We start from the raw sequence: 20,915 nt of genomic DNA, 5'->3' as shown, positions 1-20,915 counted from the left end.
AACTCTATATTCTATAACTCTGGGCTGTGTGTGAAAGATAGCTTTGCTGCTTAAAATAAAAGTTGAAAGTTTGCAAGAATACCAGCTTTAACATCTAGAAAAAATACATATATTTACACTTAGAAAAAGAAGGGAAGGGGCAACTTTTTTTACACAAAGCGTTGTAGGTGTATGGAACAAACTGCTGGAGCAGGTAGTTTATGCAGGTACTATCACAATGTTTAAAAAACATTTGGACAGGTACATGGAAAGGAGAGGTTTAGAAGGATATGCGTCAAGGGCAGGCAGTAGGGACTAGTGGCAATAGAGAATGATGGTCGGCGTGGGCAGGTTGGGCCAAAGGGACTGTTGCCACACTTTATGACTGATCCAAAGTCTAGTCCTACATTTGCCTTGGACTCAATATCAATTCACTTTAGAGATTCAGCTTGGAAACAGGTCCTTTGGCCCACCAAATCCGCCAGACCAATGGTCACCCAGACACTAGTTCTATCCGACACGTAAGGGGCAATTTACAGAAGGCATTGAACCTGCAAACTTGCATGTTTTTTGGAATGTGGGAGGAAACCGGAGCACCTGGAGGAAACCCATGCGGAAACAGGAAGAATGTAGAAACTCTATATAACTCTATATAGACCGCCAGGGGCGGAAAACCCGGGGGGGCCAGAGGGGCCACGTCCCCCCCCCCCCCCCCCCCCCCCATGTTTTGAGAGGTGGGGGACATCCCCCCCAAGTTTTTGTGATCCCGATTTCAAAATCTCAACTTTTAGCGCTGGATTGAGCCTCCGAAGCCTCGCGCGCGTGTGTGTGAGTGTGCGTATGCGCGCGTGGCCGCCAAAAAATTGTGTCCCCCGTCCCCTCCATGTTTTGATAGAGAGTTCCGCTCTTGCAGACAGCACCTGTAGTCAGGATCGAATCTAGATCTTTAGCGCTGCAAGGCAGCAACTCTACCGCTGCACCACTGTGCTGCCCTGATTTAATTGATATTGATTTCCTTCCTCATTCCATTTGGGACTGTATTGTGCACTATCCACTGGATGCTATGCGACAACCCAACAAAGCGTCTTTGTCAACAATTTGCAAACTCAAAAGCTTCACTGCCAGCAGTGAACAGAGTCCTGAGCTTTGCTTCCAAGTCACATGCCATCCCAGCTTGGAAATGTGCTAAATGTTATTCCATCATTCCTTGGTCAAATCTTGAAACTGTTTGGCCAACAACACCAAGAGAACACCTTCACACAGTTAGTCCAGCACATTGTGTCTTTTTTTGTAAATCCGCACCTGCAGTTCCTTGTGTCAATCTTCACTGCACGATCTGCTGACCCCTAATTTCTCAAAGGGTGAATAAAGATGGGAATAAATTATTGATTTAAAATACTTAATGTTTCCATGAATACTTTTTGAATGTTCTTTTTTTTAAATTTTTGGAAATGGTAGATCCATTCGGCTTTTCAATTGAAGTATTGAGCATGTGCATCCAAGTTATTGGAACCAATTGATTTCATAAACAGATGGGTCGATGTCGTGGTCACGGTCACGGTGGTGGGCACCAAGTAACAGCTTCTGTTGAGAGCAAATAACTCACCAAATTTCGGAAGGAAGCGACTGTGTTCTGGGCTTGGCTCCGGCACAGCAGTCCTGGATGGTGAAGAGCCACCACTTATTGCTGTGGGCACATAGAGAGAGAGATATGCAATGTTACATTAGCTATGTCCACCAGCGGCTTGGCTACCTGATCTCCTGGTTGCCAAACACTTTAACTACCCTTCCCATTCCCACATTGACCTTTCTGTCCTGGGCCTCCATTGTCAGAGTGAGACCCAAATGCAAATTGGAGGAACAGCACCACATATTTCGCTTAGGCAGAATTAGGTATAAATATGATTGATCTAACTTCATGTAACCCTTGTATCCCCTCTTTCTCCATCCCTACCCACCCGAGCCGTTGTACTAGTTTCACTGTCATTCTGGTGAGTTCCATTGTCTGTATAACTAGTTTTCACCCAGCCCCCAGCTAACAATGGACCACTTCCTTTATCATTATTACTTTTTTGCATACCCTTCAGAGCAAGGAGGTCCTACTGTAGTTGTACAGGACCTTGGTGAGACCGCACCTGGCGTATTGTGTTCAATTTTGGTCTCCGAATTTGTGGAAGGACATTCAAGCTATTGAGGGAGTGCAGTGTAGGTTCACCAGGTTAATTCCCAGGATGGCAGGACTGACATGATGAAAGAATGGGTCGACTGGGCTTGTATTCACTGGAAGGTAAACAAAAATGCTGGAGAAACTCAGCGGGTGCAGCAGCATCTATGGAGCGAAGGAGATAGGCAACGTTTCGGCCCGAAACCCTTCTTCAGAATTCACTGCAATTTAGAAGGATGAGAGGAAAATCTTATAGAAAAATATACAATTCTTAAAGGATTGGACAGGCTAGATGGAGGAAAAATGTTTCCAATATTGGGGAAGTCCAGAACCAGGGGTCACAGTTTAAGAATAAGGGGTAGGCCATTTAGGACTGTGATGAGGAAAAAACGTTTTCACACAGGGAGTTGTAAATCTGTGGAATTCTCTGCCACAGAAGGCAGTGGAGGCCAATTCACTGGATGTTTTCAAGAGAGAGTTAGATTTAGCTCTTGGGGCTAAAGGAATCAAGGAAGATGGAGAAAAAGCAGGAACGGGGTACTGATTTTAGATGATCAGCCATGATCATATTGAATGGCGGTGCTGGCTTCAAGGGCCGAATGGCCTACTCCTGCACCTAGTTTTCTATGTTTCCATTTATTTGTTCTACATCTCTCTATATCATCGTATATATTTCTCGTTTCCCTTTCCCCTAACTCCCAGTCTCAAGAAGGGTCTCGACCCAAAACGTCACCTATTCCTTTCTTCCAGAGATGCTGTCTGACCCGCTGAGTTACTCCAGCATTTTGTGTCTATCTTCCACTAATGATCACTCCCTGGGTTGACAGCAATCTCTATGCTGGCAAATTATGGTTAAAGCACACAAAACTACATTTATTATATACGGTCTGATAAGTAATAATTTTCATACACCAAACTAGCGATTACCATTTTAAAGAAAAGAAGACAATTTTATGAAATGTTTTTCGCAATATCTGAATGGCTCAAATATTTTACAATCATCGAACTTTTCTGCCTATCCATTGTTGTAATTGGGAACACCGTCAAATTTCCCTCAAATAACAATCAGATAATTTATAGATGATAAAATCAAAGAGAGATACAGGCTGTTTCGTACACTAAGTCTGTGCATTGACAGTAAAACGCTAACCTTTACACGGATCCTATTTCATTCTTCCCAGATTTCCATCAACATCCCTTATTCATCTAACAGACTCGGGACAATTTACAATGGCCAATTACCATGAGTGTGTGTTGGATGTGAGAGGAAACGAACGCCTCGAGGAAACCCGTGTGCTCACAGGAAGAACATGCAAACTCCACTCGAGACAGCGCTGGAGGTGAAAATTGAACTTATGATGCTGGAGCTGTGAGGCAGCAGCTTTATGTTGCAGTTTGTTTTAATGATGTTGCTTATCCAGGACACCCTCAAGAATATCCCCGTTCTTTTTTAAATTGTGACATTGAATCTTTTATGAAACTATTTGAGAGAGAGAGAGGGTCAGCTCCTGGTATAATAACTAATTTGAGGAAATGACATCTCCAGCACTCTTGCACCTACAATTTTTATTCCTCTGGGCCGAACACTTTACATAGAAACATAGAAATTCGGTGCAGGAGTAGGCCATTCGGCCCTTCGAGCCATTCAATATGATCATGGCTGATCATCCAACTCAGTATCCCGTACCTGCCTTCTCTCCATACCCCCTGATCCCCTTAGCCACAAGGGCCACATCTAACTCCCTCTTAAATATAGCCAATGAACTGGCCTCGACTACCCTCTGTGGCAGAGAGTTCCAGAGATTCACCACTCTCTGTGTGAAAAAAGTTATTCTAATCTCAGTTTTAAAGGATTTCCCCTTTATCCTTAAGCTGTGACCCCTTGTCCTGGACTTCCCAAACATCGGGAACAATCTTCCTGCATCTAGCCTGTCCAACCCCTTAAGAATTTTGTAAGTTTCTATAAGATCCCCTCACAATCTCCTAAATTCTAGAGAGTATAAACCAAGTCTATCCAGTCTTTCTTCATAAGACAGTCCTGACATCCCAGGAATCAGTCTTTAGAGTCAGAGTAATGTAGTCTGTGTGGAAACAGGCCCTTCAGCCCAACTTGCCCATGCCGACCAACATGATCCATTTACACCTTCTGACTCAGAAATGAGATTACCACCAATCAAATATTACTGAAATTAAAACTGAACAGAATTGAATTGTATTTTTGGTTAATAATCCTGACGGAGGAATATTGATCTGGTCACTCGGGCAATCCCGTTTTACAATCAGCTCTATAGTATATTTAATGGCTATGGAACAAGACGCCAGGGAGATTTACTAGAATGTTGCCTGGGTTTCAACAACGAAGTTACAGAGAAAGGTTGAATAAGTTAGGTCTTTATTCTCTGGAGTGCAGAAGGTTAAGGGGGGATTTGATAGAGGTCTTTAAAATGATGAGAGGGATAGACCGAGTTGATGTGGACAAGCTTTTCCCTTTGAGAATAGGGAAGATTCAAACAAGAGGACATGACTTCAGAATTAAGGGACAGAAGTTTAGGGGCAACATCAGGGGGAACTTCTTTACTCAGAGAGTAGCGGTGTGGAATGAGCTTCCAGTGGAAGTGGTGGCGGTGTGGAATGAGCTTCCAGTGGAAGTGGTGGCGGCAGGTTCGTTGGTATCATTTAAAAATAATTTGGATAGGCATATGGATGAGAAGGGAATGGAGGGTTATGGTATGAGTGCAGGCAGGTGGGACTAAGAGAAAAAAGTTGTTCGGCATGGACTTGTAGGGCCGAGATGGCCTGTTTCCGTGCTGTAATTGTTATATGGTTATATGGATTGGAGTTAATGCCTCATCCACAAGACAATAACAGTGGTTAACACATTTGGAGTGTCAATCTAGCTTATGCTTAGGTCGGGTTTTGTTGGAACCCATGGTGTTTGAAATGGAGTGAAATATCCTGATAAAGTTGGCTGAGCCATAGCTGTTGTCGTAGCTGTTGATAGCATGTCTGTTTAGCAAACATCTCTAATTAAAAAAAACCAATGCATTAGAAACACAGTGGTTCAGCCAGCCTCTGTGGGAAGACTGGTGTTGCTGAGATAGACACAAAATGCTGGAGAAAAGCTGGGAATGCAGGACAGGCACCATCTCTGGAGAGAAGGAATGGGTGACGTTTCAGGTCGAGACCCTTCACACTCTCCCCGTCCCGCTGAGTTGCTCCAGCATTTTGTGCCTCTTCCTTGCTGTGATTGCACATGATCTTATTACAGTAATTACACATGATAACATCTAAATATATTAATGTTGTTCATGAAAAGACAATCCACTCACTTTTCTTCATACTTCGTAAAATTTTCATACTCTGCAGATGAAGATACAGAGAGAGAGAGAATTACAATTTAGTTTGGCACAATCTGAATTATTACAACTTTATTACCATTTTGCATACTGTCCCCAGGAAACAAACCTGGGAAATGAAGGGACAACCTCTAAATGGAGATTCTTTCACAGAAGCAAGAACTGAATGTTAGTTGTTGGTTGAAATATCTAAGGTAACTCGAGTACAAAAAAGGACACAAGGTGGTGGGATAACTCAGTGGGTCAGACAGTATCACTGGAGATGGATAGGTGATGTTTTGGGTTGGGACCCTTCTTCAGACTGATTATGGGGGAGAGAATGAAGCTGGAAAGGGGGAGAGGCAAGACTATCACAGGTGGAGCAATGAGAGAGGATCTCACAGAACTGTTGGCGACATGAGGGGACGTCTTCAAACTAGGCATACTTTGAGGAGATTTTTTATATGGCTTTAAAAAGGCTGCTGGATAGGCAGATGTAATGCAGAACTGAGCAGCATGTTTGGCCTCACTAATTCACAGGATTGACATGATCAAGGTCTTTCGAGTGGGATACGCCTGCAATTGGAACAAAACCAGAGAAACTACCTCCTCTGTCTGTGGGATGGGAAAGGATTCCAGAACAAACTATTCAGGAAATCGGAGGTAGAATTTCACACTTAAGATGGATATATGGAACTCCTTGCACCTAAGATAGACACTAAAAGCAGGATTAACTCAGAGGGGCAAGCAGCATCTCTGGAGAAAAGGAATAGGTGAATGCAAATTGGAGGATCAGCACCTCATTTTCGCTAGGGCAGCTTACAACCCAGTCTTTCTCCATTCCTCTCCTTGTTTCACTGTTATCCTGCTGAGTTTACTGTTTGTATTACTCATTATCACCTTCCCACAGAACAATGACATTCCTTGCATCGTTGCTGGGTTTGATCACTCTTTTTGCATATCTTTAATTTGTCATTTGTACCTTTTCATTCCTTCTCCCCTGACTCTCAGTCTGAAGAGTTCAACCCAAAACGTTATCCATTCCTTCTCTCCAGAGATGCTGCCTGTCCCGCTGAGTTACTCCAGCATTTTGTGTGTATCATGAACCTTCGATGTAAACCAGCATCTGCAGTTCCTTCCTACACTCCTTGCACCTAAGTCAAATGGAATGGGTGATAGGTGTTTGGTGGGTCAGGTGTTTGCCACATGAAGAGAGGTGAAGAAAATGCCCATGCAGTACAATTCAGCCATCTGTAGCAGCAGAGGTTCAATGGCTGAATGGACCCCAGTTACTGCAGCTGCTCGAAATGAATGTAATCCTTAGGCTTAAGCGCCACCTGCTGGAATTGAATAGAGTAGCTATAAGAAGTACAATACTATTAGTGCATAAAAGCAATCGTGTTCAAGTTAAGTTGAGTTTATGCACAAGCATGGTGATGCACGGACACATGGATATCTTGCTCGCTGGCAAGTGTCACCAATCTGAAGGCATGGGTACAAGATGCATGGTTAATCAACCAGCGGGTAGGGAAAGTAAAAGCCCTGTCCCACGGTACGTGTTCATTCCAAGAGCTCTCCCGAGTTTTCCCTGATTCGAACTCGGAGATTTACGGTAATGGCCACTCGTCGGTACTCGGGGCTCTCGTGGACATTTTTCATCATGTTGAAAATTCTTCACGAGTCTTCCCGTGCTTACCTGCCGTTAGCGAGTCTTCCCGAGTACCTGCCGTTAGCGCTAAGAGAAGCGACCCCGAGCTCCGACGTACCCGCTATGTTCATTCTCCGTGCTTACCACGAGTTTGATTATTTTTAAACTCGGGAGAGCTCCTAGAATGAACTCGTACCGTGGGACAGAGCTGTTAGTTTTGAAAAAAATCTATTTACACGCTCTATGAGTTATGATATTGTCAGAAATATAAATTCCTCCCCTCACTTTAAACCCATGTCCTCGATTCCCGATCTATTAGTCTCATGATTTGGTGCACCTCTTTAAGATCACCCCTCGTCTTCCTGCACTCCAAGAAATAGCATCCCAGCTCAACCTCTCCCTATAGCTCAAGCCCTCGAGTCCTGGCCACATCCTCGCAAATCTTCTCTGCACCCTTTCCAGCTCGACAACATCTTTCTTTAATGTGGTGCCCAAAACTGAAAACAATATGCTAAATGCGGCCTCACCAACGCCTTACACAACTGCAACATGCAACTCGATACTCTGAATGGTGAAGGCCAACGTGCTGATTGTGGTTACTTAATGTGCCGAGACCTTCACATTTAGAATCATAGAGGATACAGCGTGGAATCAGGCCCTTCGGCCCAACGCCCACACCTACCAAAATGTCCCATCTACACTAGTCCCCCTTGCCTGCGTTTGGCCCATATCCCTCTAAACTTGTCTTATCCATGTACCTGTCTAATTGCTTCGATAAACATTGCGATAGTCCCTACATTAACTACCCTCTCTGGCAGCTTGTTACTCTAACTGATGAAAGCTAATGTACCAAAAGCATTTTTGACCACCTAGTCTACCTGTGACACCTCATTCCATGAACTATGTACCTGCACTCCCAGATCCCTCTGCTCTACAACATATCCCAAGACCCTACCATTCACTGTGTAGGTCCTACCCATGTTAGACTTTTAAAATGCAACACCTCACATTTCTCTGTATGAAATTCCATCAATCATTCCTTCCCCCGCCTAGCCAACCAATCAAGAGGGGCAACATTTGTTTACACAAAGGCATATGGGAGGGGGTAGTTGAAGCAGGTACTACCCCAATGTTTCAAAAAACATTTGGAACGGTACTTGGATTGGATTGGTTTAGAGGGATGTGGGCCAAACGTAGGCAGGTTGGACTAGTGTAGATGGGGGCATGTTGGTCAGCGTGGAAAGGTTGGGCCAAAGGGCCTGTTTCCACGCTGTACGACTCCGTGACTCTCTATGTTGTGAATAGGTTTTCCCATATTTTCCGAGTATTTGCCTTAGTTACTGACTTAGAAACATCAACTTTACATCATCTGAAATGGTCCATAAGAATTTTGTACGTATCAATAAGATCAATTCTAATTTCCCTAAATTCAACACCATATAGGCCCAGTCACCTCTACACCCCTTTCCAAAGCCTCCATATTATGAACTTTGACTTCTCTAAGTTCAGATAGCCCTTGCTTTCTCTCTCCATCCCCTCGCAGTTCTCCCACTAGTCTTACTGTCTCCGCCTACATTCTATCTTTGTCCCGCCCCCTCCCCGGACATCAGTCAGAGGAGAGGAAGTGCAACATCTCACACTTGTTCAGATTAACCTCCAGCTGTCATTTCTCCGTCCATTTCTGTAGCTGATCTATATCCCGCTGTATACATAGGACAGCCTTTCTCACAGTCCACGACCCTAACAATCTTAGTGTCATCTGCAAATTTGCTAACTGTCCAGTCTACATGTACGTCCAACTAATTTATATACACAGTAAACCATTGTTTTAACAACTCTTTTATAATGGATTTTGGCTATAGTGGACAGACCTCAACTCACACTGCCTCCCCGACTGCTTAGAGCACAAGCTTCTGAGGCCCCCCCGCCCATCTTGCAAGGTGCACCTTCCTTCCACCATTCCTTCCTTCATTATGTCCGCCTGACAGCCACCCCCTCCTCCTGTCGCTCTGTCCTCTCTACCACACGCCCCTCCCTCCCCTCCACCACTACCTCCTCCTTTGACTCCCCCAGTCCCCGACTTATTCCACCTTGGTAAGAAGAGAGGAAGCCCCAATGAACGCATCTTGTCATTGGTAGCAGCCTGAAGAAAGCGCTGTCCCCAGGGCTACAGTGTGAGGTGCAACAACAACAGTGTGAACCGGTGAAGAATTGCTCGCTGGTGCAGACCACGGCATTGGTGCTTAGTTTTAAGGTCAAACGACACAAATCTCTGGAGTAGACTGAATCAGTCTGAAGAAGGGTCCCAAACATATTTATCTGTGTTCTCCAGTGATGCTGCCTCCCCTGCTGAGTTACTCCAGCACTTTTTGTATTAACCATCATGAGTAGTTCTTTGATCAACTACATACAACGATAATACCTTACTTGGTTATAATGGATAATCGGCAATAGCGGACACCATTCCCCCCTCTCTCTTCTTGAATACGGTCTATACATGGTACTAGTGTGGTACAAACACGGCTTTCCATTTATCATGCATGTAGATTGTCAAGTTCGAGATTCTCAAGGTCTTTCCGCATGAAAGCACAAACTGCTTTATTCTCTAAGGAGCAGCTAATAAATGAGCATGGACAAATCATCAATGAGCATCCCTTTATAATGGAAGTATGATCATGGATGAAGCAGTGGTGCCCTGCATGGATATCCTGGGGTGTTGAAGGTTGACCTCCAACCAGCATAACCATGTTCGTTTGTAGGCAGCATGACTCCAAACATTGGCATTTTACCCCCATTGCTTCAGAGTTAGCAGGGCTCTTCAAAGTCTTATTCAGCCAAATGCTGCATTGATACCAAAACGTACACTGTCACATCTCCCCTAGAATTGAACTCTGGTCCATGTTTAGATCAAATGAGTAATAAGGTCTGGATCCCAAACAGCACAGTAGCAAGCCGTCTATTGCTTAAGTTACTGTTAATAATATCAGCAACAATATCTCCATAGATGGCTGTGACTAGATTCATTTGGCAACAGTTAACCAGAGAATATATTGAAATGAAACAATTGTTAAGAATTATCAATGCAGGTATGAAACTGGAGTCGGATAAAAAGCTATTTTGGTCAAGGACATAAGGTTACTTTCTCTGAAAGCAGATTGCTATTTTATTTTCAGGCATAATGAGATCTGTATAATGAAATTCAAATTTATATCCAGGATTACTCGTCTATCAGAATCTGTACACCAGTACAGTTCAGCTTGTGGTGTGATTACTATGGACAAGGCATCGTAGATACATTGAGATTTTGTTGCCTTTTTAGACTCCACACTGCTAAATTGGAAATAGATGAGTGTCGTATTAATCATCGGAAAAAATCAAAAAACACTTTACCTCACAAATGTCTCAATAAATGATTCTACTTTAAAATGGCCACTTTCAAGGTGTTGTTGTGTTTAGTCATGTCAACTTCCACAAAGACGTTGTAGATTGGGGCAATGGAAGTGAAACAGGCTACGAAGATGAGACATGAGTCACAGAAGCTAAGTAAATAAACGAGGAAAGGAATAGAAAAACATGTCATTGGGGGGTTGCTGGTCGGAGTGAGGTGAAGGAGATGGTTCATGTTGAATCAATCACTAGCATTAACCATCTGAATGAAAGTTTAATACTACAAAATTCTCTTTAAATGTAGGTCATTTCTGATTTCACAATGCACTTCCTAAAAACAATTTCTCCAAAATACTTCCCCAAAATGCTGCTTGTTGACACTAACTATTTCTGTTAAAAAATGATATTTTTAAGGCAGAAATAGGTAGATTCTTGATTAGTTCAGGTGTTGAGGGTTATGGGGAGAAGGCAGGAAAATTGGGTTAAGAGGGAAAGATAGATCAGCCATGATTGACTGGTGGAATAGACCTGATGGGCTGAATGGCCCAATTCTGCTCCTCGAACTTATGAACTTCATCAAAACCATATATAGAGGGGAAGTAAAACGTCACTGTTTTTTCTTTGCTGTAAATAAAATATTATCAGTTGGAGTCATGGAGTCGTGCAGCACGAAAACAGGGCCTTTTGCCCAACTTGTCCATACAGACCAAATGCCCCGTCCCACTGCTTGCGTTTGCCCTATTCTGATAACAGGGTACCTGCTGGAAATGCCTTGAATGTCTTCACTGAACAGAAGGAACCTTTCTTACCTTGCTCCTCGCAAAGGCCTTATTGGGATCAGGTGATGATCTGGGATTGTACATCTCAGGAGAGGGAGCTCTGTCAGACGGTGGCAAACCTGTGGACAGATTGAAGTAAAACTCAATATTTAAGAAACAAGGTGCAGAAAGGCTTCAGTAAGAATCCCAGCAGACACCAAGGATTCACCAGGGATTAGACGGAACACAGGGATAGTCAGTATAGTGACCAGTGGGAAGGCCCATTGAGAAGCTCAGGGCAACATACTATGGCAATGGTTGCAGAAAGTTATAAGTAAATACAGAGGGAAACGCAGAAGACACAAGCATGTGGAGCGGCCACAGGGATACAGATCAGGTGAATCACTGACAGTGAGGCTGCATCGCAGTTATTGCACATTGACCAGCTTAATTTAGTGTAAACATGCATACAACAATAAATGTGGGGTGAAGCAGACATGAAGAAGAGTAAATGCACGTCCGCAGGTCCGGTGGACGGTGACATCGGGAGCTCGCGGGTCCCTGGTGGGAGACCGCTTTTCGGAGCTCCCGCAACGGCAACTTCTCCTGCCCCGAGTTGCGGGGTTGAAAATGACCTGGAGTGGGGCCTTACATCACCCGGCACAGCTTTAAAGGTCGCGGGACTTGCCAGCACCTGCCGGGGGCTCCAACATTAAGACGCGGAGCGTGGCTTTGCATCGCCCAGCGGCCTTAAATAGCCGCGGGACTTGCCATCGCCCGACAGGGGCTTTGACTTTGATTTGACTTTGACATCAGGAGAAGAATGGAGAGCAGGGGAGAGACAAGACTTTGCCTTCCATCACAGTGAGGAGGAGATTCACTGTGATGGATGTTTGTGTAAATTATGTTGGTGTGTGTCTGGGTTCTTTTCTTGTATGACTGCAGAAACCAAATTTTGTTTGAACTTCATTTGAGGTTCAAATGACAATAAACGGTATTGTATTGGATTGTATTGTATACTCACTCAGTGTAATTGGAAGTACTAACGATTCAGTCTTCCTATCTGTGGGAAAAAGATTTTGAGTAAATTTAGAAACGTAAAATAAAAGCATAAATAAGTAATGCAATGCATTCAGGTTCATCTTCCTTTATGTTTCCTCCCCAAACTCTTGTACAGATGAAAAATTAAAACAAAGGGCCTTGATGATGTATACAGTTAATGGACCCTTAACAGCACCGATGTGCAGAGGGATCTTGGAGTACAAGCGCAGAGCTCACTGAAGGAGGAACTGAAGTAGATAGGGTGGTAAAGAAGGCACACAGTTTGCTTACCTTCATTGCTAGGGACATTGAATATAAGAGTCAGGAAATCATGATGCAGCTCTATAGGACATTGGTTAGGCTGCATTACGAATATTGTGTGCAGTTCTGGTCACCTCATTACGGGAAAGACGTGGAGGCTTTGGAAAGGGGGCAGAGGAAGTTTTACAGAATGCCGGCCAGATTAGAGGGTTTCAGCTACAGAAAGACGTTGGATAGACTTCGATTGTTTTCTCTAGAAGTCAGAGGTTGATTTGAGTCTTAAATATATACAATTATGAGGGGTATAGATAGGGTACACAGTCAGAAGCTTTTACTCAGGATGGAAATGTCCAGCACTGGAGGCCATAACAATAGACTGAGAGGGGGAAAGTTGAATGGAGATGTGAGGGGCATTTATTTTAATACTAAGATGGTGGGGACCTGGAATGCCAGGGGTGGTGGGGGAGGCAGATGTTATAGTGCTGTGTAAGAGTCTTTTAGATAAGTGCATGGATGTAGAGGGATATGGATCATATACTGGCAGGATAGATCAGTTTTACTTGGCATCAAGTTCAGCACAAACATTGTGGGCCAAAAGGCCTGTCCGTGCATTGCGCAGTCAAATTTCCCAAGTTCACTCAACAAAGCAACAAATGTCCTTAACATTCCCCAAACATGAGATGTCATATGTTTACAAATTAATACCTGCTCATGCGGCTATTGCCAGCCTGGCCAGACTAATTGTTTGTTTCCCCGCTCCTTTGAAAATATGGCAATCGTTTGCCTTGAACCATTGAAGGCTGTGGGGTGACGAAGGTTCTACAATCTGTTGTTAGACAGGAAGATGGACGGTCTTGAAGCAGCATTGCTGAAGGAGCACGTGATGTACGACCAAGTTAAAATGAAGCTGCTTGAGCTACAACTTCTGTTGTCCCAAACATTTGGTGTCTTTGACCTCTTTGGTGGGCCCGGTTGCAATTTCAGGATATGCTATGGAAGCTTGGCAAGTTGCTACAGTTTATCCTGTCAGGAGTGCATGGACATCCACAGCGTGTCAACATTGCAGTGAAGTGACCTGCTTTTTCTCTGAATGTGATTGTATTCTTGGTGTGTCATTTAAACTTCATACGTCCAATGCAGGCAACTTTGCAGTGTCTTGCACAAAGATATTTAATTGAGGTTTTGTCACAATGTACCCACTGAGCTGTGGTGGTGGTGATGGATCCGAGTTTAGTTTAGAGATACAGCGTGGAAACAGGCCCTACAGCCCACCGAGTCGGCACTGACCACCGACCAGCGATCCCTGCACATTCACACCATCCTGCACACACTAGGGACCATTTACACATACACCAAGCCAATTAACCTACAAACCTGTACGTCTTTGGAGTGGGGGAGGAAACCGAAACTGAAGAACCCACGTAGGTCACGGGGAGAACGTACAAACTCCGTACAGACAGCACCCGTAGTCAGGATCGAACCCGGGTCTCCAGCGCTGCAAATGGCGTAAGGCAGCAACTCTACCGCTGCGCCACCGTGCCGCACATTTAAATTGCATTAAACCTGAGCAAGTTATTGGATGTGAAGAAAAGAGTTCTGGACAAGTGATCTGGAAACCATTTTAAATCCCACTGTGGCAGCTTGGGAAATCTAACTTCAAATAATTCAGTAAGACCTAGAAGTTAAAGGAAGCTCATACTGCTATGTTATAAAAACATCGATTTTGTTCTAAAACTCATCTGGTTCACGAATGTTTTTTTCCTGGGGGATATTAGCTACCTTTATCCAGCCTGTTCGACACATGATTCATCAATGTTGTTGGCTCTTTTTTGCCATCGCAGTTCAGGGGCAGTGAGGGATGAATAGTGTAATATATGCCAGTGTGGCCAGAGAGCTCCATATCCCTCAAAGGAGGGAACAAAACTGCTCCTCTCCACCATTTTCCCTCACCTCCCTCCCCCCTCCATGCACACACACACACTCACTCACTCACCAATCCCCAGCTCTTTGTTGCTAAGAGCAACATCTAACTATCTCTCAGACTGAATGTCTCAGTGCAGAAGGTCCCATGACAATAATGGGGGTATGGTTGGTACTTATTAGAATTATTAGAAGCTATAGATTGTACCAGAGTTGCAGGCATGGCCAAATAGTTACTAGGATTATAGTTATTAGCTGCTCCATTATTTGGTGTGGTAAATATCGATTCTAGTTACAGGCTGTATTAATAGTTGCCAATGTTACTGTCAAGGCTGATCACTGCAGATATGGTTAATGACCACTTCAGTTAGCATCACCCGGCGGGGTCACAACATCGGAAGCCTGGATCGCCTCAACACAGAGGGAGAACAAGGAGGGAAGAGACAAGGACTTTAAGACTTTTGCCTTCCAAACACAGTGAGGAGGTACACAAAAAAGCTGGAGAAACTCAGCGGGTGCAGCAGCATCTATGGAGCGAAGGAAATAGGCAACGTTTCGGGCCGAAACCCTTCTTCAGACCTGTGAGGAGGTGCCTGGTAAACTCACTGTGGTGGATGTTAAATCTGTGTTTATTGTGTGTTTTGTTATTTTATTGTACGTTGTGACTGCAAGGCACGACATTTCGTTCAGACTGAAAGGTCTGAATGACAATAAAGGATACTTTTACTTTGACTTTTTGATATGCAGAGTAACATGATAAGAATAGTTTTTAATATGGCCACATTGGTCAATTTCATAGTTTGGGAAAGTGACGAGGCAGGGAAAGTGCTGAATTGCTTCATTATCTTTCATTTAAAACATATTAGATTTGTATCAACTTACCCTTCCTAAAGCCCCGCAATTTCAAACTCTGCAAAACAAAAAGAAATGGGTCAACTTTGCTTATTCAGTTTGCAGTTACATTTTTGATGGAACCAGCAGAGTTAGTTTTCCCACAGGTAGATCCCACACAGATATCAGGGATGGTGAAAGCAAATATATTGACAATAATAACTGGCAGAGCGTTTGTCAATCGAGGAACAGGATACTTCATAAGTTCATGTGATAGGAGCAGAATTAGGCCATTCAGCCCATCAAGTCTACTCCACCATTCAATACTGGCTGATCTATCTCTCTTTCTCAACCCCATTCTCCTGCCTGCTCCTCATAACCCCTGTCACCCATACTGATCAACAATCTATCTCTGCCTTAAAAATATCCATTGACTTGGCCTCCACAGCTTTCTCTTGGCAATGAATTTCACAGATTCACCACCCTCTGGCTAATTTCCTTCCCAAAGGAACGTCCTTTAATTCAAAGGTTATGACCTCTGTTAGACTCTCCCGCAAGTGGAAACATTCTCTCCACATCCTCTCTATCCAGGCCTGTGACTATTCGGAAAGTTTCAATAAGGTCCCCCTCATCCTTCTAAACTCCTGCGCCATCAAAAACTCATCATATGTTAACCCATGATACTTGATGATAAATGCTTCGGATCTGGCACCTAACATATTACACAGCAGTGGTCCCTGCTTTCCTGAATGCACTAAGACCTGCACTGATGCCAGTAGGCGTGGAGAGATATTGTCTACACAAAACCTTCCTAATTCATTGGAAGGATCAGTGAACCAATGCCAGCATCCTCTCCCAGCCCAACAACCCCAGTATTGATGCCCAAGTTACGCTGTTGACTACCTTGAGCAGACTGTCTGCCTAACACCAGATTTCCAAAATAGATATCCAGCTCTGAGCTCTGTCACTAGAAGAGTTTATCAGGCAGACAGAAAGAAAGATTCAAGAACATAATCAAAGCCTCCATTGAAAATGCAACATTGAAACTGACTTCAAAGAATTTCTGGCCCATAGCAATTCAGAGGTAGGGGATTTGGTCATGACTGACCATGGGTGATGCATCCTAGTTGTTGCCTGCTTGCCCCAAACCTCGGCTGGAGCAGCATCGCTTGTGGCTGAAGAGACCAATGCGGGAGTGACATTCTCTGTGGCAAAGGTCACATTTGTGTGTGTGGTCTCTGGTTTGTTGAAGTTGCTGCGCTCCTCTCTGCGCGCCCGCTTGTCTGCCGCTGCGTTCAACAGTTTCTCTTCCCCCGTTTTGAGATGTTGGTTCGGGGTACCTCTCCACCTCGTGCGGTCAGCTCAAGGCTCTCCCAGGACTCCACATCGATGTCGAGCGCCTTCATATCTCTCTTGCAGACGGATATGTGGAGGGCTGAAGGCCCTGTTCCTGCACTCTACTGTTCTATTTAAGAAGGAACTGCAGATGCTGGAAAATCGAAGGTAGACCAAAGTGCTGGAGAAACGCAGCGGGTGCAGCAGCATCTATGGAGCGAAGGAAATAGGCGACGTTTCGGGCCGAAACCCTTCTCTTGTAACGCAGCTGGGGGTGGCCGATGGTTCTCCTCCCAGATGTCAGCTCTCCATAGAGATGTCTTTTGGAATACGGCCATCCTCCATGCGGTGTGCATGGCCCAGCCACCGTAGTCTGCGCTGCCTGAGTAGAGTGTACATACTGGGAAGGCCAGCGTGAGACAGGATCTCGGCGTTGGACACTCTGTCTTGTCAGGATATGCCCAGGATATGGCGGATGTTACTCAGGTGGAAGGTGTTGAGTCTTCTCTCCTGCCTGGCATATGTAGTCCATGTCTCACTGCCGTACAGCAGCGTGCTGTTGACACAGGCGTTGTAGACTGCTATCTTTGTCTTCACTGTCAGCTTTGGGTTGGTCCACACTCGAGTTGTGAGGCGAGCAAGAGTTGCAGCTGCCTTCCCGATCCTCTTACTATTCTCTGTGTCCAAGGAGATGTTGTCGGTGATGGTGGAACCGAGGTACGTGAACCGATGGACGGCATCAAGTTCGTAGTCGTCGATGGTGATGACAGGCGGCTCCTCTGTATCGTGCCCCAAGACATACGTCTTCTTCAGGCTGATGGTCAGCCCGTAGTCTTTGCAAGCCCGATAGAAGCGGTCCAACAGTGACTGTAGTTCCTGCTGGGTGTGGGACACAACTGCGGCGTTGTCGGCAAACAACATGTTTCTGATGAGAGCTTAACGTACTTTTGTCTTTGCTCTGAGGCGGGTGAGGTTGAAGATCCTGCCTTCTGATCTAGCATGCAGGTAGATCCCCTCTGTGGCAGTGCCGAAGGCATGTTTCAGAAGCAGAGCGAAGAAAGTCCCCAAAAGTGTGGGAGCGAGGACGCAGCCTTGTTTGACGCCACTGCGGATGTGGAAGGGCACAGAGAAGCTGCCATCGAACTGCACTGTCCCCTTCGTGTTGATGTGGAAGGATTTCATCTATCATGCTCTGCAGTTTTGGTGGGCAGCAGATCTTTGACAGCACCTTAAATAGGCCATCTCTGCTGACGAGGTCGAACGCTTTGGTGAGGTCAAAGAAAGCAACATACAGGGGCATCCGCTGTTCTCTGCACTTCTCCTGGAGTTGGCGAAGAGAGAAGACCATGTCCACTGTTGACCTTCCAGCTCGGAAACCGCATCAGAACCCACAGAATTAGAGTAGAAGCATGATACAAAAAACTGGAGTGACTCAGCGGGACAGACACAAAAAAAACCCCCAAATAATAGTGCAATAAGAACAATGACAGTCTATGAAGTTCAGAGCTATTTGAGGTTGTAGTGTTTAATGGCCAAATGGCTGTAGGGAAGAAGCTGTTCTGAACCTGGAACCATTGGAATCCATTACCTTACTCCGTGTCTTCACATTGACAGATTCCGTGAAGCCCTCTGCTTGGGTGCAACCACTCCACTCCAAAGATGTCCCAATTTTCAGAGAGGCTGGGGCAACTGGTACAGGATCTACATTAAAGAATGAAAGAGGAATTGATGAACTTTTTACCCTGTGTATAGTGCACAAAAATGTGGTTGACGAATGCTGATGGGTGAAAGTATGTGTTTATTGTGGGAGAAGGCAATAGCTTATTAACATTATTTCATAGACAGGATCAGTTGTGAGACCTTTTCGCAATGGGGTGAGATGTCCAATTATTCTTGATTAATTCAAATGTTGCCCTTTATGGCTCAGTCTTCTTCTTCTTATCGCGTCTACGCACAATATTAGAAGTTATTAGAAGAGCTGAACACACTTCGCTGCATCTGCATACAATGGTGCCCGTCTTGTCGCTTCTTGTGTGTGGTGGCAGAAATATTGGTGGAAACAGGGCCACGACGTAAACGCTCTTTCCTTAACCCCACGGCTCAGTCATTCTGCACAATTGCTCCTATTCTAAGTTGCAACCTGGAACTTCATGAGAGCTCATACAGTCATACTGCGTGGAAACAGGCCCTTTGCCCCAACCTGCCCATGCCGACCACAGTGTCACATCTACACTAGTTCCATCTGCTGCGTTTGGCCTATATCCCTCTAAACCTATCCTATCCATTTACCTGTCCAACTGTTTTTTTAAATGTTGTGATAGTACCTGCCTCCACCACCTCCTCCAGTAGCTCATTCCATACACCCACCACACTTTATGTAAAAAGGTTGCCCCTTTGGTTCCCATTCAGGGGTTATGGGGAGAAACATAGAAACATAGAAATTAGGTGCAGGAGTAGGCCATTCGGCCCTTCGAGCCTGCACCGCCATTCAATATGATCATGGCTGATCATCCAACTCAGTATCCCATACCTGCCTTCTCTCCATACCCTCTGATCCCCTTAGCCACAAGGGCCACATCTAACTCCCTCTTAAATATAGCCAATGAACTGGCCTCGACTACCCTCTGTGGCAGAGAGTTCCACAGATTCACCACTCTCTGTGTGAAAAAAGTTCTTCTCATCTCGGTTTTAAAGGATTTCCCCCTTATCCTTAAGCTGTGACCCCTTGTCCTGGACTTCCCCAACATCGAGAGCAATCTTCCTGCATCTAGCCTGTCCAACCCCTTAAGAATTTTGTAAGTTTCTATAAGATCCCCTCTCAATCTCCTAAATTCTAGAGAGTATATACCAGGAGAAGGCAGGAGAATGGGGTTAGGAGGGAGAGATAGATCAGCCATGATTGAATGGCGAAGTAGACTTGATGGGCTGATTGGCCTAATTCCACTCTTATCGCTTATGATCTCATGACCTATTAAATCTTTCCCCATCACCTTAAATTGATGTCCTCTGGTTCTCAATTCCCCTACTCTGGGTAAAGACTCTGTGCATTTACCCAATCTATTCCTTTCAGAACCTTGTACACCGCTACAAGATCATCCCTCACCTCCTGCACTCCAAGGGATAAATTCCCAGCCTGTTCAACCTCTCTATAGAGCTCATGCCCTCGAGGCCTGGCAACATCCTCATAAATCTTCTCTGCATCATCTTTCCTATTACAGGGCGACCAAAACTGAACACAATACTCTAAATGTGGCCTCACAACTGTACATGGTCTTGTACAACTGTAACATGACTTCCTAGCTGCTCCACTCAATATTCCGACTGATGAATGCCTTCTTGACCACCCCATCTACCTGTGATGCCACTTTTAAGGAACTATGTACCTGCACTCCTGGACCCCTCTGCCCTACAGCACTCCTCAGACCCCTATCATTCACTGTGCAGGTCCTGCCCGTATTTGACTTCCCAAAATGCAACACCTTGCACTTCCCTGTATTAAACTCCATTAACCATTCCTCAGCCCACCTGTGCAACCGACCAAGATCCTGCTCCAAATTTTGACAACCACCTTTGCTATCTACAATACCAGACACTTTGGTGTCATCTACTAATCATGCCTTGTAGGTTCTCATCCAAAACAATGATATAGATGACAAACCACAATGGACCCAGTACCGAACCCTGAGGCCCACCGTAGTCACAGGCCTCCAGTCCAAACAACAACCTCCACCATCACCATCTGCTTCCATCCATCGGTCCACTCATCAGAATTCTTGGAATTGATCAAGGTCTTATTGACGTCAAGAGGACAGATCAGTGATGTACTTTAAATGAATTTTATGATAGATCAGAGGTCCAGAAAGATAATTGATACACTTACCAGGGTTTTCTGCCAAAATGTACGATTCAGGAGTTCGCTCTGGCAGTGGAGGAGGGATTTCTTCTTCAGAAACTATGAAAAAGAAACAAAGGAAAAAATTAACTTTTGTAAAGGGCCTGTGCCACGAGCATGCGACTCCATGCGGCGAGCGTGACCAAACCAGAAGCGGGGGCCGCGCGGAGGTAGAGTGAGTGACGTGAAGTTCGAGCGAAGTCCGTGGGATGTTCGCGCGTGACGTACGGCATCGAGACGCTGAGTACGCCCATCGAGGCGGTGCGTACGGCCTCAAAGCGGCTGCGGGCCGGCAGGCCCTTGCCGCGCGGAATTTTTGAACACGGTCAGTTTTTCGGAGCCCCGAGCGATGTCGGGACCAGCC

At 45.0% G+C, this 20,915-nt stretch overlaps 1 protein-coding gene across 3 annotated transcripts in view; it reads right to left on the bottom strand.

Moving 5' to 3' along the window:
• The window catches only part of LOC129708577 (tyrosine-protein phosphatase non-receptor type 22-like), a 110,375-nt gene that overhangs the window by 3,326 nt on the left and 86,134 nt on the right, over positions 1 to 20,915 (bottom strand). For 2 of the 3 annotated variants that reach the window (XR_008725371.1, XR_008725372.1), the window contains exons 15-16: positions 20,540 to 20,611; positions 18,296 to 18,360 (exon numbers count right to left, since the gene is read on the bottom strand). Coding sequence is in view for 1 of the 3 variants with exons in the window: in XM_055654389.1 (XP_055510364.1) it covers positions 1,586 to 1,666; positions 5,473 to 5,503; positions 11,323 to 11,411; positions 12,296 to 12,334; positions 15,376 to 15,403; positions 18,248 to 18,360; positions 20,540 to 20,611 (453 nt within the window). In the remaining 2 variants the exon portion in view is untranslated. Of the gene's footprint in view, positions 1 to 1,585; positions 1,667 to 5,472; positions 5,504 to 11,322; positions 11,412 to 12,295; positions 12,335 to 15,375; positions 15,404 to 18,247; positions 18,361 to 20,539; positions 20,612 to 20,915 lie in introns of those variants that run through there. The other variant, XM_055654389.1, reaches the window with a different exon arrangement.

The sequence above is a fragment of the Leucoraja erinacea genome, chromosome 24 (genome assembly GCF_028641065.1).
Source record: "Leucoraja erinacea ecotype New England chromosome 24, Leri_hhj_1, whole genome shotgun sequence".
Classification (NCBI taxonomy): domain Eukaryota; kingdom Metazoa; phylum Chordata; class Chondrichthyes; order Rajiformes; family Rajidae; genus Leucoraja; species Leucoraja erinaceus.
The sequence above is the reverse complement of the archived record's forward strand: the minus strand, read 5'-3'. Positions and strand labels throughout refer to the sequence as shown.